Raw genomic sequence first — 18,838 nt, 5'->3', positions numbered from 1 at the left:
TGCATGGTTATTTTATCATTAGTTTCATTTGAAAGAGAGAGTAGTAAACCAATTTTTACGGTTACAAAGTGGCATTGAATGGTGAGTTTTATGAAAGACTAATAGAAGTAGTGATAAGAGTGTTAAATTTAACTTTTTGTAAGAAAACAAGGAAAACAAAATAGTGGCTCAGAAAGATTTGTTGCACTGAAAGTATGATGTATAAATACGGTGTGCTGTTGTGCTTGCTCATATGATGTTTAAACAAAGATAGGGCTTTTATTCATCTAGTTTTGGAAACAAAGTACTTCCATAAAAGACAGTATAGTGATTTTTCTGCCTCATTTTCAACACATTTTAGAGACCCAGATTTCCCCTTCTTATAGGGAAATATGAAATATTGTTCAGGAACTGCAAATTTAAGGGAATTCAGTGTATGGATTCGTAAAATCTGAAAATTTCAGGCCCATTTCAAAACTAGATTTTCAGAAAGAATCCAACTTTCTTGATAATCCCCCTAGCATAGTTTCCCTTTCAGGCTGTTGCTCTCAAGCATCTATACTGTCACAGCTGCATGGTGCCAGCCTCTTAGTTGTCTGATCATCTTATATGTTTGCCTGTGCTTGGTGACTGCTTGGGGTCTATTTGGACCTATGCCATCTGGCTTCTTCTGAAGGGAAACTTGTGTTCAGAAAGGAAGCTAATATACATGTGAGTCCCATTTTCAAATGCCTTGCACCTCTACAATGTGAGTACATGTATGTGCTTGGACATTATGCTAAAGTTCACTTGAGTGAAAGGCAGTTTAGGTATAATGGGTTGAAAATGTGATCCCATGTGAGATGCATTGTATGAAGCCTCAGGATGTATTATGGACCCTCAAAAACAGAGAGGTCTCAGGGAGGCATAGGACAAATAGATATGCTGAAGAAGTAGGTAGCAACGTTCAGCAAGGCAGATGTTAGAAGCCAAATAAATGTTCTTGGGAGAAATCAGAGAGCACTGACTCTGGGTCCCTGCTGGAGAGACGGGTGGACTGCTGCTGCCACCCACTGCGAGGCTGCAAGTCCATGTCTTTCAGGTGGGATGAATAGTAGGGTTATGCCTTTGGTTGGCTGACTCCTGAGGGAGAGGGATATGTCTGGTGCTGAAGTTACAAATGAAGGACCACCCTCTGCAGGTATGTGACAAGAGGCTAGCAATTGGATCTCTTGTTATACATTCAGCAAGATACTTGGAAACAAGTAGTTACTAATTTTATGATATTAAACTATTATGTATTAGATTCTTTTTGAACAGTGATAAATGTATCATGAAGGATTTTAACAAAGTTGGTTTTTTTTTCCCCAAAAGTTCTTTAAACAACTCCTGTAATACATGGGTATGATAAAAACTTGCACATTTAATACTGAAAGGTAAGAGAATACAAGCATCTGGGTCTGCTGAGGCTGTTCCTTTGCTTTGTGTGTTCAAAATAATCTGTGCTCTCCTCTTCCTTTTTTATCTTAATTTTTTAAGGTGGTTGGTATTCTATGGCAACCTGAGTTTTCTTGCTCTGGGTAGATTTGACTGTAATGACACTTTGATAAATTTCTTTTTCTCAGATAATGCAGTGCTACTGTGAAGTGGCTGCTTAGAGCAGCACCTTCAAACTCAGATAGTCTGCTCTTTCCATACATTTGCTCGTGTCTGTTGATTTCACTCACTGACTTTTTTTTTTCCTCCTATTTGTACTGTAAAGGCAACATGTAAATCTTTGTTCATTCTGTTCCATTTAAGCCCATTAAAACACTTCTCCGGTGCACTGCCTTGGGCTCTTGTTTACACTACTGCAAGGCAAGTTTCCTTTCCAGTTGTAACCACTATGGATGAGCACAGAAAGGTGAATTTTAAGGTTAAACAGGCCCTGGGTTTTCACAGGTGTCTTGAACATTGTTTACAGAAATAAAATAATGAAGGAGTTGTTTTGACCTGCAGAATCTTCCCCTGATGGCAATGCAGGAATTGCATTCCATTCCTTGCAATGCAAGGAATAAGCAGAGTTTCAGAGAAAAGTCATCTCTAAAATGCATTTTTGATTAGTCCTTTTGTTCCCTCCACTGTTTGCCTCATACGCTATTTATTTGTAACCTTTGAGAGTCACTAAGTTACCACAGTCCAGGTGGTAATTCAGCTGTCATACATCACAGAGCAAGGGCAAATCTCCCTCTTGCATATCTATTTCCTGAACCTGTTCTTCTCCCACCTGGAGAGGTGGGAAAATTGAGAGAGATTTAGGTAGTCCTGGAATATCTGCCTTGGCACTTCTGAAGGATGAAGTGCAAAATGTCATAAACTTTCCTGGGAGATGGGTGGTATCAGTTGCAGAAATGAGTGAGGAGTCTGTAACTCGTACAGTTGGCTGCTGTGATTATTTAAAAGTAAAATGAACACTGCCCCCCCCCCCCAACAGCAAAGCCTTCCACTTTTATTTTATTTAAAACCAGAATTGACTGCATTGTGCATTTTTATTGACCAAGTAAACTAGCAGCGACCCCTTTGGCTCAAACGAAAGTTTGAACCACTGTCTCCTTCTCTTTTCCCCCTACCCACTCATCCCATAACTGAGAGGTGAACAACCAGCACCAAGAGTCTACGTCTGGTCTCCAGCTCTTTTTCCCTGCAAAGGAGCTGCTGAGTTGCTCATTGGAGCCCTCATGGGGCAGCCATGCAGGAAAGATCACATCTGCTGTCAAGTAGAGACTGTTGCCCTTAAGGTCAGAGTCATGATCTGGAGCTGTGATAAATACAACAGAGGCTGCTGCTTTGCTCCTTTGTCTGGAGTGCAGGAACAACTGGCTGGATTCTTTGAAAAACAGTATTTCATTGCATCTGTAATGTTTATCTCCCTAAAGTTTTACTGTGTCAAGAATTGTCTCATTAAAAGGCTGTGGGTTTTCCTTTTATTTATTTATTTATTTTATTTTTCACCTTTCTTTTCTGGCCATAAGTCTACTGAGGAATTTGACTTTCTATCACAAAAGGAGCTTTCTTGAGGCTTTAATAAGTAAAGTGGAACTTCTTTAGGGAAATCTTCCTGATTATGATTATGTATACTTTGGTGTGTCTGTAGGTAGGTATATGAGGCAGATGGTAACGGATAGTTCTGCAAACTGTGATGTTTACTTCCTGCATATTCATGAATTTTTCAAAATCTGAAATTTCTTGAAGGATCTTAAATTGCGTGTTGTAAAGTTTGGGGAAAAAACATAGAAAGTTTATTTGGTTTGCTTCTTAAGAGATGTAGAATCTCTGCCCTAACAAACAGTCTAGCCCTGAGGTATTAAGGTTGCCCTTAAATTTCTGCCCAGGGTCCCCAGAGGTGGTTGCAGTATGCGGGTACCTCCATGTTACAGCAAGCTCCCATCACGTCCCCTCTTCCTTAACTGATCAATGTGTGTCAAGGGAGAGGAGGTAGGGACAGAAGGCTGTGTAGGTCTTTCATCTGTAGTTTCTCAGTTTGGGGTTACAGGCTGCTGTGTGCTATGCAAATGGTAATACAAAAGAAAATAGGAGAAGTGGCCTTAGATTTATATATGAATTAAAAATTCTTTGCTTGCAGACTTTGGTAAATGTATACATAAGTATGGTTGTTTCTCTGTTTTTAGGAATACACCATAGATATAATTTTTGCCCAGACGTGGTATGACAGTCGCCTAAAGTTTAACAGCTCAATGAAAGTGCTTATGCTTAATAGCAACATGGTTGGAAAAATTTGGATTCCAGACACTTTCTTCCGGAACTCAAGGAAATCTGATGCTCACTGGATTACAACTCCAAATCGTTTGCTTCGAATCTGGAGTGATGGAAGAGTATTATACACTCTAAGGTGGGTTTTTATTAACTGGGTAGAAAAAAATAAAAACTATTATGACCAGGAATATGAAAATAATGAATGTAAATCAAATCCTTGGGATGTCTTTTGTTCTGGACCACAGGAATTTGCAAGTTTACTAAAGGAGAAAAAAAAAAAGAAAGATGATTTGATGATTAAAAATATGAAATTAATAGCATTGAAATATATTGCCTAGATAGCTGGGTAAAGACAATTGAAGGGGGTAGAAAATTTTAATCTCATTTAGGTCCAGGCAAGATTAAAAAAAAGATGTTATGTAGCATGTAGCACGATGTGGTGGTCTGTCACTAACATATTGCAGATATAGTCATAAAGTCATATTGCATATTGCATAAAGTCATATAGTCATATTGCAGACTTTGTTCTAAATACTTCTGTATCTAACTTCCACCAAATTATATTCTGTAAGTAAAAGGTGAAATGCTTCAGATAATAAAAATCATAAGAAGTTTGATTAAAGCTAAGGCCCCAGTCCTGCATATACTTCTTCACATGTTTACCCTTGCAAGCTATTAAAATCAACAAATCTGTTCATCCAAATTAGGCATAAGCAAACATGCTGGTGATAATTCTTCTTGGCAAATGGGGGATGCTTGGGCTGGTTTTAAGTTTACCATCTTGGCTATCTATACTGATTTTTGAGTCACTTATCAAACAGTCCTTGAAAGGCTGTAGTCTACAGAAAGCATTTTAGGGTCATCTCAGGTTTAAGTATGCCTAAACCCCCTTGCAATAAATTAGGAGCTGATCAAGAAGCAGTCCATGCAGAGGATGCCATAAATCTGATTCTGCTCTTAGGAGGTTTTTTTATTTATTTATTTTAAACAAAAAGTAGCACCTTTTAATTACTTTCTTTTCAGTCATTTACACTGTTTTCATATGCAGGCTAGTTGTGTTGTATGAACAATTTATAAAAGTCTTCTGTATCAGAAGTAAGAAGAATCAGAATGTTTTAAAAAGATTCTCTTCACTCAATTTTTTCTTAATATGTTTCATTTGAGAGCATACAAATATCTCTGAAGAACAGTTTTTAAACAGTTTATTATGCTGAAGTTTATAAAAATCTCGAGAGCTTCTTCTGTTCACATGCTAATTTTTTTTTTCTTTCTGTAGCTAACAATTCTAGAATCATACTTGGACTTTATCCTTCCATTGTCCATTCAGTTTCAATATAAAATTTCTTTTAAACAGGGTCTAAGTAAAACAAAGAAACAAACAAATGCAACCAAAAAAAACATGTGAGCTCTCCCAGAGCAATAGGTTAGAATTTTTGTGCTAGAGTATGAGCTATAAAGTGCAATGAGCTAATAACAAAACAGCAGAGCAGGTATTCACCCAGCACTGCAACATGCAAACATCTGCATAGGTGAGGATATGGCCTGAATTTGGCTTAAGGTGGAGTAACACTGAGAGGTTCATATGTTGGTTATTGAAGGAACAATAATAGGATCTGACAGTGCTCCAGGTTCACGGTCTCCCCTGTACCACCACTCTTTCCCCGTTGATAATTGAGGGAGCAGACGTGGTGATTCTGTTAGGCTTACTGAGTCTCCTCTGAGGGTAGTCCTTGGTCTGTCCGTTGCACCCATCAGTGATTCCAGATCTAGTTGTGTTGCTTTTAATATAAGTCTGTTTCTGTTTTCTTTTTCTTGAAGCATTTGACTATCCAAAGGTTGAAAATGGAAAACAAAGGCAGTAAATACATATACCATAGTTGGCAAATTGTAAAGCATCTTCAGAGGGATGCAAGTGTTTTACTTGGAAATGTGGGGTTTTTTTTCTCTCTCCCCCTCCCCCCCCCCGGCAAGAAATACACTTTTCCCTTATAAACCTCTGTCTTGGTCAGGGCAGATTTCTAGAAAGGTCCTAGTGATGCTTTGTGTAGAAGAACTACTTTGTTCACAGACTTACAGGGCTTTCTGGCAGCGCGTGGCAGAATCTTCCTTTCCCCTCCCTTTTTGTCTAGTATTGCATACAGTCCAGTATGTAAGCATTATGTTAATTTTCAAAGTTGATTTTAGAAGACATTCTGGCTTTCTTCACTGTGTTACCAACAAAGAAGGAGCTATTTTGAATGCAAAGAAGGCAGTTTGGAGTCTAGCCCCTTACTCTAGTTTCCTAGTGAAAGTTAGCAGAACTGGGTTTTGCACTGGTTGCCTGGAAGGTCTTTGGAAATCTGTGATAGTGTTTTCAAAAGCAGCAAGTGATTCAGTTGAAACCATTATGAGTCCTAAACTACTCCTAAAGTGTATATTAGCTGCCTGAATTACTTGAATGCCTTAGACATTAAATGAGTAGAAATATCAAGTCTGCTCTTTCCTATCCGTGCTACTGTCTTCATCAGAGCTGCTTCCATGAGTATAGAGCAAGCCCAAGTGTCCCCACTTTCTCTCTCGTGTATATAGCCACCAGATACAATTATGCCAAATGCAATTTGACTTGACAAATGTGTTCTTCAGAAGCTTCCTTTATTTGCTCTCATAAACTCCCCTCCTTGCCCTGCCTTCAGTCCCCCCCTTTTATCCCCTATTTCTGGTAGAGAGCTGAGAGATCCCCCCAAATCAATTGAAATTTTTGATATGGCTCAAAATGCCAGCTGAAACAGTGCAGGTCCTCAGGTTGCATATGATGAGAATTTTTGTTCTTTGGCAGTGATGCTGGATGTGTTTTGCAGATACACAGTTGGCTATGCGTAACTTCCATTAATTGGCAAAACTGATTTCTGTGCATGTTCTTTACTATCTAGTCTGATGTGTCTGGATGCTTGAATATAATGTTTTTTCTTTTTTTTTTTTTCCCCCTTCCTTTTCTAATTAGGCTGACGATTAATGCTGAATGTTATCTTCAGCTTCATAACTTTCCTATGGATGAACACTCCTGTCCACTGGAGTTTTCAAGCTGTAGGTGGTAAAATACTTTTTTATTTTTTTTTTCTTTACATTCAGGCTTTAATTTCTGGCAGCAAGAGAGCAAGTATTTACTTTCTAAAGCCTTGTAGTAAAGGAAAGAATTGACCTGTTTATGTTTTGATTAGATTTATTGCATTTTTAATGCATTATTAAATGCAGTAATGAATGAGTTGAATTACATGCATTTCATTTAGTTGCAACTTTAAAAATAATCGTATTGCTTAGGAATCTGACACAATGCCCATTCTAGTCAAGAGAAATCTGTTGCCCTGGAAGAACTTTATTTTCTATGCCTGCCAGACTTGCCAGCTTTGAATTGGTTCCATGTGGTATACTTAAAAGGAAAAATAAGATCTGTCTTCTTCAACCTGTTCCTGTAAATGCTTAATCAGTGAAAGAAGTCCTTCTCCTTTCAGTGGGACTTATTTATGTGAGCAAGAAACATTCTTTAATATAAACTATATCAAAAAACCCCCAACATGTTCCTAAGGGAATTGTGCTATTACTGGCAAAAGAAACCCAAACCACCTGAACACAACTAAATGATTTATTCCTAAATGTGAAACCTAATAGGCAATGAAATCAAACTTCAGTGATTCTTTTTAAATTAATGTTTTCATTTAGTACTTCCTTCTTCAGTGCTTCCAGCTAAATGTGCTTTGGTAGCTCCATTGATTAAATAGTTGTGCCTCACAAGCGACTCTTGCTTAATTTCATTTCTGCCTTTCCGCAAGATAATGTGGGGCAGTGTGTGAGGCACATGAAAATCAAAAGGGTTGCACTTCCTTAAAGTTGAAGTACTGGACAGTGAATCAGGCCACAAAAATCCATTCTGGGAATAATAGACAAAGAAATTTTCAATAAATGACAATAGGAATTTTATCAAATTATGTACTAATAAGTGACTGTCCTTTTAAGCTCTTTGTGGTCTTTTAATTATAATGTATATTACATTTGTGTATTAATTCATAGTGATGATTCTGAGGGAGTTTTTCATATCTAAGTTCCAGAATATTGTGTAGATATTTCCTAAACATTTGTATTTGCATAGTTTTTGATCGATCATACATTTAGCTAGGCTTAAAACTGATGCTAGATATTTTGTGGTTAAATTTTAAGTGTATCAGGTGGACTATAGATTGGCTTTCTTTCTGATCCACTTTATGTATAGCCCTGGTTTAGTTTATAAACAACTCCAGACATCACAAAACATGCTTTGGTATATACTGTGGCTGAACGCTTGATTTTCTCTGTTTTATTCTAGATGGATACCCCAGAAATGAAATTGAGTACAAATGGAAGAAAACTTCTGTTGAAGTGGCAGATCCAAAATACTGGAGATTGTATCAGTTTGCATTTGTAGGGTTACGAAATACAACTGAAATTTCTCATACCTTGTCTGGTAAGGCAAAGTGTTAAGTTTTATTTCATGTAATATCTATGTAGAACAAGACTAACAGATGAAGATAGAACTGAAAACCATTTTCAATGTCGTGTAAGTATTTTTTTCTTTTTTTTTAATTTCTAGGTGATTATATTATTATGACAATCTTCTTTGATCTCAGCAGACGTATGGGATATTTTACTATTCAGACATACATTCCTTGTATACTCACAGTTGTTCTTTCATGGGTGTCATTTTGGATCAATAAGGATGCAGTTCCTGCAAGGACTTCTCTGGGTAAGAATGCCTTTTTTCAACCTTGAAGGGTCTGGTACTCCCCAGGAATACAAATCTGCAGCAGGGAGTAAACCAACCACAGTTTATTCCCCTTCAGATTGTGACCATTGGTCACCCTTTCTCTTGAACTGCAAGATTAAGAGTAGGAGGATCCTGCTGTGGTTGCGCAGCAGGGCTTAAGGAGGGAGTGTTGAGAATGGAAATCTGGATATCCTGATCCAAGCCTTGGGGATCTGCTGTTGTTCCCATAAATACATTTTTTCTCCCTTATGTTCTTTTTGTCATCTCCAGGGATGGCAATATGGAAATCATTAGTCTGACAAGTATGATTAAACTTAATTTAGCATCATGGAACAAAGGATGCCATTGCTACACAGGTGAAAACTGTGAAGATCTGTTGGGGTTTTTTTTAGGGGATTTTGTTGTTGTTGTATTTTTAATAATAGAAATGATTCAGTTGTTCTTTTAAGCCCAGGGTAGGACAGAAAATTTGCAACAAAATGTTGCACTTCAAGCAGTTAAGCATATAACTTACAAAAACTGACTCACTGTCCTGTTTTTACTACAGACAGTACTGAAGTGTGTTGCAAGTTCGGCTACAGAGATAATTCTGTGTTAGTGTCATCTTGGCTGACCTGTTTATCATGGTGTCAGTCTGCAACGTTTGTCTGTTTCGGATTCATGCACTGCCTTGGAGAAGCGTTGTAGTCCCCACATAATGCAGGATAGGCAGGGGTGCATGGAGTGCACGTGGAGGACGCACACTAGCAACTTCGAGCTTAGCAGTGACAGATGCTTTTAGTAAAACTGGTGACAGCAGTATGACCTATTTTGGGGGAAATAGCAAGAGCTGAGAGTGTATCTTAGGAAGTGAGAGATGTGAGTTAATTTTCCTCATCAGCTTATAGGATTGTGAACACACCATTCCCACATTCTAGGAGCGTTTCCTACCAGAAGGGTGAGGTTAACTCCCTGCTTTTCCCACTGAAACTGGACCACTGTGCAGTCAAGCCTGCAAGATTAATGGGTAAAGAAAGAAAGTAAGCAAAAATGAGCATGGCTCAGTAGCCTAATGAAAAGGTAAGGGAAGAAAACCTGAGTCTTGGGTCTTAACTTTATGCTATTTAAAAGTACTGCAAAGTTTAGTGAAGTGAGCCGAAAATCTTGAATAAATATGTGAAACCATCTCTTGATAGTTTCAAATCTTGATTTAGAAATTTATTATACGATTTCTTTGGCTGACTAATCATTGGACATCATTGTGGGTACTCTCTAGAAAGATACTAACTATAACAGGAAAAACTGTTGCATTGGTATCCTGCTAGTTCTGTACCCAGTTTGTTCTTTTTACAGAGTACTTTTTCTATGCCATGAACCTAGCAAAGTTGCTTTTGATCTCATGGTTAAGCTAGAGTTTTCATGCTCCCACTTCAGCAGTACTAACCTTCATCTACTTGAGATGTACTACAAATGTTTGCAATATCATATTTACAGCTCCCTGCAGTTAACTCTGAGCTCTTTTTGTGTGAACATGCAGAAGCCATCGTTTGACAGACTGTAGGATGACTTTTCTCACATACAGATGTTCTGGTGAAGAAGAAACAGAATACCAGTCGAATAGACACAATTTTATAGAAAAAGACTGAGAAATTAAGACAAGAAAGCCAAAACTAAGCAAGGTCCATCGGGGCAAGCAGTCGTGGAAGGTTTGCTCCCTGTGACAGCCCCCTGTATGCCTTTCACATAGTGGAGAGGGCTGGGAAAATCCATGTCTCCCTTTGTCCCCTCTGAACAGAAGTCAGTAAGGGGAATGGTGGGCGTCAACTCCCACCTGGAGGCTGTGCTGGGGTCCGGTACACTGAAAAGGCTTGGGCCTTTTTCTTCTGTATATTTTGAAAGATCCTGGCAGATTGTGGTTTCCCAAAGCAAAAGGTTTGAGATGATTAAAGTTATTTAGATATTTAATTATGCAGAGAAATGCCTAATTGATTTTCAAAAGCATGTAGTGGGAGTGAAGCACTTTTGAAAAACTGTGTGGTTATCTGTTTGCCCTTTTAGGCATGTAATTTCATTGGGAAATCTGATGCAAAACCACCGCTGCTTTCCTGCTGCAGGATCAGTCCATAGCGACCCCTGATTCCATGCTTTGATTTAAAAGCCATAGACAGCCTTAGACTGGTGTAACATATTTTTTGCAATAAGCCTGTGCATGTAAATAACAAATTATTTGTGTGTTCAAGTATTGCTCTCCAAAGGAAAGGTCACATCTTAATTTTGGACTACTGTGAAAAAGGCTTTGCATCTCCCTGAAGCATCCAATATAAGAAGAAAGTGTTAACACCTTCTAAATGTTAAACCAGTGAAGAGTGCTATAGTTGAGATTCTGAACACATCGCTATTAAGGCCGGCTTGTTCTTTTAATTAACTTGTATGTAAGTGAATCAAGGGAAACATTTTCTAGTATTGAAAAAATACCTAATAACTTAGAATGAGACCAGAAAGGCCATGAAGGTCATCTGGTTTGATCTGCTACATGTCAGAAGCACACAATTGAAAACATTATTCCTTTTTCTCATGTTTTCTGGAAGTTTGAAATCACTGATAAATAATACACCTTTTTTTCTGAATGTGTCCTTTTGTACATTTTAATCTTTCAAGAGCCAAAGGACTTTTTTTGTGTTTATAAAATCTGTGTGCTTATTTGTACCTGTTTGTCTATTGTATTTGTTTTATGTGTGCATTCTCTAACAGATTTATAAAATTACACAAACTTTCTCTGTGTCTTTGTTTATTCAGTGTGTGTGGAAAATGGGAGGGATTTAAACTGAAAGTGAAATGTGCTGCCTTCTGTACGATCCCACGGTGGCCACTGGATCCATAGGGATGGCTTCTTGCAATAGCACCGGTGTGTGTGGGTGTGATCAGCAGTGAACCCTGCTGTGGCTCGGTTCTTGTATGCCTCATGAATGAATTAAGGGCTAATTTGAGGATTTTTTTGTGACAATATGATTGGATTACTTATACACTTCCCTTTTCCTGTCTTTTTTTCTTTCTTTCTCAAACAGGCATTACAACAGTGCTGACCATGACAACGTTGAGTACAATTGCTAGGAAGTCACTCCCAAAGGTTTCCTACGTGACAGCGATGGATCTTTTTGTTTCAGTTTGCTTCATTTTTGTGTTTGCTGCCTTGATGGAGTATGGCACCTTGCATTACTTTACCAGCAACAGAAAAGGGGACAAAGGAAAAGAAAAGAAGGCAAAATCTAAGCCATCAGTAAGTTTAGCCAAACAAGAAGAAAAAAAAATGCAGAATGCTCTTTATTGTAGCATTAATTTGAGAGACTGGTTCTTAAGTAGAAGGGCTAATGTTCAAAGATAATTAACACTAATATTTATTTTATCTTTTTTTTACAGTTGGGGGCTTGTACTCATTTTCTGTAAATACTATGAATGAACAAAGGTTTTAGATCATTCCACTCATATGTGAATGAGAACACAGGAGCCTAAGCTAGAGGGTGGTTTAATATAATATTCCATGCTTCCATGCCATGCCCAAGCCCTTGGTGCTTCTAGAGCTGTCCGTGGAATGTGTGCCCACGGAGACAGTTCTGTCTGGGCACAGTGCTTCTGAAAACAGCACCTGGCAAAGAGCCATAGATAAGACTGTAGCAGTAGAGATAATGTAAATGGACTGAAGGTATGAGGATTTGTTTGGGTCTGCATCACCTAACTTGGGTCTTACCTTGCTAGCTTCGCAAAGAAAGAAGTGCTTACTATTGGTCAGTATTCTGACTCCCTTCCACTTCAGAAATTCTACTTTAACTCTTTTTTTTTCATTTACTTCCATGTTTCTTTCTGGTAAAATGAACCTTCTGCTTTTACAAGTTGATGTTTGTATGGTGTGAATCCCCACATATCCCAGGAACAAGTATTACTCAATTTTAAGAGGCTTTCTGTTCGTGTAGTAAGAATACTGGAACTTCCAAAGAATCTATTGTTGGAAGCCAGTACAAATGTTTAAAGCTAATCTTTAAACTAATAAAACATTGAGGTAAAGGCGTTAAATAGCGTATTCATTCGAACACTAGTCTTAATATTTGAGGCTTGATTGTAGTCATCTTTTAGAGAGAATAAAAAGAAGGACAATATTATAAAGCCCCCTTCCAGATCATTTCATCAAAGGAAGCTGGAGCATAGCTGAATCATAATGTCAGTTGTCTTTTCCGGGTGAAGGGTGAATACCACCTGTGTAAGATCAAACAGAAGTTGAAATGAAATTATAGAAGCCCAGATATGGAAATGCAGAAATCCTGTTATGAACCATATCCATTCTGCGACTAGTGTCGGAAAGCGCTGGCGCAGTCATTTTGAGCAGCGCTGCTGTGGGAGGCTGTTTTATGGGTGCCCTGCGGGGCTGCTGTGGTTTAATACTAGGGAAATGAGAGCTCTTACATTTCATATGGTGAGCTGGTCTGAGTGCATCAGCTCTGTATTTAGGACAAGGCTAGTGGTGAAGGATTAATACTGCCCTGTGCTGCCTTGGTCGTACATCACTGTGATCCTCAGGGAATCCAGCACAGCCGAGAGAACTGGAAAATGGAAACCTCAAGCCTCCTTCCTGTTAGTGGTAGAAGCAAATGTGAGCACAATGGAAAGGATGGAAAATAGGCTTTGGCAAGGGCCACAGCTGAGCAATGAGGGTAAAAGATAACAGAGGCTGCAGAATTTGGGGGAATTCCCAATGTTAGCATTACAGATTCAGTTTTAGGTTGTTGCAACGAGGTCTCAACAACACATAGGGAACAGGGAGCTGAAATAGGTCTGCTCTCAGCATGCACAACAAGGAAAAAAGGAAGAGGGCAGGAAATACTGCTTATTTAAATCAGGGAGATATTAAAGATCAGCTGCTGGCAGATCAAAAGCCATTGAAGTGGTTTGCAAATATACTCTATTGAGTGGAGTAACGAGACTTTCCAGAATCTGTTCACACATCAGCCATTTGTGCAATAATCTGCCAAATGCTTTGAGATTTTCAGTGCATATGACAATTTAAAACGCAGAATAATAGTGAGAGAGAAACTATGACACCTATTGAATAAATAGAATCATAGAATCATTAAGGTTGGAAGAGACCTCTAAGATCGAGTCCAACCGTCAAATAGCTGGAGTTTGGACTAAGATTAAAATTAGCAATATAATACTCAAAACACTGTTCTGTTGTGTTTTACTGTGTTCTTAAAGCATGCTTTTTATTTCTAAGTAGTTGAAAAACAACCATCTTTTCACACAGAATTCTTTAAACATGTTTAAGCACGTTGTGGCTATAAGACCGTATTAGATAAGAGATCACTCTTAAAAAAAGGGGGGGGGATTAAATTTAATATACTTAGATGCAAGGATTCTAATTTGATAAATAATTCTTTTGGTGATGTTTTATAAAAAGCTATAAAATTTCTTGTTCCAAATAGAACAATTAAAGAAGCCATCTGATTAATTAATGGGAAGTCATACAATTACAAATCCATATTTTTCTTTTTCTTTTTTCCCCCACTTTATCTTTGTCAAAGACTTCTATTAATTCTTTTTCTCTTGTAGTTATGGATATGTAACTCAAAAAACCAATTTAATGAAAATAGTCAGTTTAATTCCTTCTGAAAAGTTCTCATTTACAGGTGTTTTTTTCCTTGGAAAACTTGCCTTGCATAGGTCTTCTATTTCTATCGCAAAATGCAATAAAAGCTTATTATTCCAGGAACTGATGCCAAGAAGGTTCAATAAATGATCTTGTGAAAAAATGGTGAGATTTTATAAATGATTATAGCAGTTTTATTTTACAAAATATGTGCTGGCATCATTCAAGAAAGGTAGTATGAATTGGCTTATGTAAATCCACATTAGTAAGGATAATGAGTTTGAGCAGGAAAGATTAAACTTAATTAGTTGTGCATCTTGTTCTGATTATCATTTCACCTGAAGTGAATGCGTCACCTGTGCTATGATCTCCACAGACAATGGCTTTCTTTTGTACATGTACTAGTGTTAATGCAGAATAATTTGGTTTTGGTCCTATCAGATTGTATTATAAATGCTTCTCACTATACGTGGAGTTTTATCTACAATATCAGTAGGCATGTACATGAACAATCAGCATGTACTACTCTATCTATGTGTTTTGGGGGTTTTTTTTAAGTGTCTGCCAATTGATATAAGGTCATTTTCTTGTGAGGTGTTGGTCTTTTTTCCCCTTTTCCCTCATGTTGTCTCTTTCTTACACACATTTTATGTATTCCCTGTAGGTAGTTACGTCTATAAGATGGCACTGTCTTTTTGTCTCTCTCAGGCAACTTCTTCAAACCTGTAATTCAGTAGCCTGCTTCAGTCTGTGCTGGTGACATCAGCAGTGAAAAGCAGTACTGTTATTTTTTTCTTCCTCCCGTGGTGTTTCTGAGTTGGGGACTCCTGTTTTACCCCACTAGTAGAAATGAATCATACCATGAATCTTACACTGGCAGAACCAACAGTCAGAAAATTCTTGTAAAGCCAGAGTAGGCGTGAATCAGAAATAAACATCTTTCCCTATATATCTTCAACAAAATAATGATTTTGTAAGTTCAAAAAAAAAATTGAACTTACTTTTTATGTTTTATAAAAATAAGCCCTGTTTGTAATATCTCAAATTAGGGTAGAAGCATGTAACTGCTGTTTGTTAGTGTTGTCAGTACTTTATCATACCGGAAAAGAATAATGAGGTCCTTTAGAATGATAATTAGCTCCCTAGGTCATCATGTCTAAAAAGTGTTGAAACAGCAGTCTGTGTGAAACTTCATCTGGTAAAGACATTTGAAAACGTGGTGGATACTGCACTGCTTTGTCACCCCTTGAGACATTGGGTAAAATGTCCTTGCAGCAATAGAGTGCCTCCTTAACAACGTATAGAGATCTGTTTACTGGCCAAAGTAATTCCCTGGAAGTGGGACAACAGGACTCTAAAACATAACAAGAATCTAAATGATGTGGCTTCCTGCTTTTCATATTTTCTTCATATCTTTTCATTGCCTATCATGTATAATTGTTTAAGAGAGATTCTTCTCTACACTTCAATACCCAGTTAGTTCTTCTGACTGCATCCTCTCCTGCTGTATTTATTCCTTACATGACAAAATATGGAGATGGGAGAAAAGAGAGAAGACAATGTAAGAATAGTGTTGATGTAACCCCTACCTTCAGTCTGAAGATTTTAGAAGAGATGCCAAAGGTGAGGGGGTTTGAAAGAAAGAGGATTATGGAGTAGTTTAAAAAGGCTATGAGATTTAGAAAGAGAAAAAAAGGACAGATAGAGAAAGATAATGTCTTTTGAAATGTTCAGGAAAACAAGGATGAAGAGTGAAGAGCTGTGTGGAAACAAAATAATAAAAGGGGGACAGATGGGCTGTGGTAGTGCAAGTAAAAGGAGGGTGAAAAGGCAAAAGTCGCAAGAAAGGGAACAGCAAACAGTGTATGTACTAGGCAATAAGGCACCCAGATTTTTTCTGTGAAAATTATTTATGAACCTTAACATCTATTACACTGAGTTTTACCAGACTGCAAGAGGGTTGAGTTATGCCCACAGAAAGTAAAAGTAAGAATTAAGAGCTGAATTAATCAGTTTCACTGACTTCAATGGCATTCTCCTAAGGAGTCTTATGTCTTGGTTTCTAAAGGCGGGGCATATTGTTTAGGGATTTAACGTCAGAGGGTTAGATGACGTAGCCTGGCCTTATGTGTCTCAGTCTCTTAAACTTCACCAGTGATGCTATACTAATCCCATTAGCTTTTTTTTTTGGTGAAAAATGTAGCTTCTAGAAACACATCCAGTCTCGTTCTAAAGACTCCAAATGATGGGAGAACTGTCATTCCCTTGGTAGTGGTGCTTATAGCCTGCTCGTGGACTTGCTTGTGACCCAGTTGTCAAGCTGTGACTGACTTCAAAATGTTCATTTGTGTTGTGTAGATGGGATCAGCTAACCCCGTCTGTGTAACTAATTATCCACTATTCCCAAATCCCAGCACAACCCAGTTTTCACTGTGGCAGGTGAAAATCACTCATGATCTTTTGCCTGCATGAGCTAATTATATACAGCAGTTCATAATTCGCAAAGGTCCCAAACTGTTTTCTTCAATATTAGAATTTCTGTATATTGTACTGAATGTGCTTATATTGGCCATTGCTATGGAAAGCCTATGGAATTATTTAATGTGAGGATAAAAAAACCTGCAAAACTATATTTTTCTTTTTTGTTTTTCTTAAGAAACCACCTGCAATTGCTGTTCGACCTGGATCAACATTAATTCCAATTAATAACATTAATCATCTCCCTGAACGTGATGATGATTATGGATATGAGTGCCTAGAAGGGAAAGACTGTGCTAGCTTCTTTTGTTGTTTTGAAGACTGCCGCACAGGATCTTGGAGAGAAGGAAGGATACACATCCGTATTGCAAAAATTGACTCCTATTCTCGAATCTTCTTTCCAACTGCCTTTGCATTGTTCAATCTTGTTTACTGGATTGGCTATCTTTATCTATAAATTTCAGAGGTTTGACAAACTCAGAAAAAAATGCTAATTGAACAGTCATCAACACTTTTCAGTGAGCAGTCAAAGATTAGAGCTGGTCCAAAATGACTCAAATTGTTTGGATGCTTTAAAAATTTGAAACAATGAGAGGAAATATGGTGATGTAGTCTCCCTCTTGTGATCAACTATAGAACTGATATTGGTATTTTGAAGAGAAAATTTAAAAATAAATATCCCTAAGATTTAACTTGCCTGAACACACACATATTTTTGTCCAGCTCTAACAAAATGCAGAGTCAAGAGGCTATGTTATTTAACTGGACAGTTCTACATAAGCTTTCAATTTTAATCCTAAATGATAATGCAGATGAATTTTGTAACACCTCTTACACCTTTACAAAGAAAGCCTTAATAAAACGGGATTAGTTATTCTCATCCATTTCATCCGTAAGGTGATGATTTTATTAATCCCTGATTTAAAAAAGTTGAAATGGAACATTTCTATTTTTCAACCAGCCATTTGTTCTCTGCAATATGTTAAAAAGAGTGATTAAGTCATAATTAATCACATTCAGATTTATACAGAATGCAGAGATTAGAGCAGCAAGAAATTGATGTATCACAAAAACTCCAAGGGTAATTCTGAGCTTGTCTTATCCTGACCATTGATATAGGCTTTTGGCTTTCAATCTTAGGTTACATTCATGTCGGTGCTCCATCTGCCATTACTTCACTGTTGTGAGTTCCTCAAAGTTCTCCAAGAGGGCTACAACTTTCAAAAATTCCTACCCAGCTGCCATTGCTTGCTCATTTCATGGAAACCAGACTGATGTTGGCTAACTGAGATTCTGGCCGATAAGCATAATGCTCTTCACGTCCTCCCCATTCCCCTCTCCTTTGTCTGATTCATACTCAGGACCAGAGAAAAAGTCATAACTCTACATTCGGTAGAATCTGTATCATCAGAGTTTGGAAAACCTGTAACAGTGCTATAGTCATCGTATTCAAAGCCACTGTGTTAAATCTCCAGCCCTAAGAGTGTAGTGTGTGACCTGCTCCACTTTGCATACAGTATAATTTTGTAGACTCTGCTTGTTACTGCGTATGCTACTCACTGAGCCAAAGCCAAATGGCATGAATTTACTGAACCTGTGTATGAATTGCTGTGTAATTACCTCCTTGATATTTGTTTGTTTCTAATGGAAAAGCCCTGTTACTGGGGGTGGGGGGTGGGTGGAGGGAAAGTAAAAATAATCCTTATGCATTGCAGATCCTTCTCCAAGATGGAATGTATCCCCCCAAAAATCATAGGACTGGTTCTCTAGCCTTTCTGTGGTCAGAGCTTCTATTCACTTTGGTAGCAATTCTTCAGTAGTAGCCTTTCTGGACTGACTTCTCTGTGTTGACTATTGCTGGCTGGCAGCATTTAGTATCTCATTTCTATTTTTAAATCCATTGTCTTTATTATGGAAAAGTGCAGTCTTTCCTCCTGTCTCAAAAAGAAACTGGTCTCAAGTGAGCTTGCAAAAATCACTGTAAAATTAAGATATGCATTAAGTAAAAGTCAGAATTACACAGAAGACCTTACAGATCTTTAAAGAGGATTAATGGGATTAGCATTTGGCTGTAGGTAAGGATGTTCGGTACTGGAGATAAAGACATGATTAATGGCTAATAATAGAAAATGATACATGAACGACCCTCCCCCCTAAAAAAAAAAATCTATTGAATGTGCTCCCTCCTCTGAATTTCTCAGAAAAGGTTACTGTATTTTTATATTCTAGTTGGTACCAGACATAATATGATATGCAATACA

At 37.8% G+C, this 18,838-nt stretch overlaps 1 protein-coding gene across 1 annotated transcript in view; it reads left to right on the top strand.

The window, feature by feature from the left end:
* The window catches only part of GABRG1 (gamma-aminobutyric acid type A receptor subunit gamma1), a 30,217-nt gene extending 12,812 nt beyond the window's left edge, over positions 1-17,405 (top strand). The window contains exons 2-7 of the mRNA XM_076337592.1: positions 3,627-3,847; positions 6,692-6,774; positions 8,048-8,185; positions 8,312-8,464; positions 11,530-11,741; positions 16,756-17,405. Of these exons, the coding sequence (XP_076193707.1) occupies positions 3,627-3,847; positions 6,692-6,774; positions 8,048-8,185; positions 8,312-8,464; positions 11,530-11,741; positions 16,756-17,034 (1,086 nt within the window). The 3' untranslated portion in view covers positions 17,035-17,405. The remainder of the gene's footprint in view (positions 1-3,626; positions 3,848-6,691; positions 6,775-8,047; positions 8,186-8,311; positions 8,465-11,529; positions 11,742-16,755) is intronic.
* Positions 17,406-18,838: the final 1,433 nt, after the last annotated feature.

This window comes from Aptenodytes patagonicus, chromosome 4, assembly GCF_965638725.1.
Source record: "Aptenodytes patagonicus chromosome 4, bAptPat1.pri.cur, whole genome shotgun sequence".
In the NCBI taxonomy this organism is placed as follows: Eukaryota; Metazoa; Chordata; class Aves; order Sphenisciformes; family Spheniscidae; genus Aptenodytes; species Aptenodytes patagonicus.
This window is presented reverse-complemented; position numbering and strand designations above follow the sequence as displayed.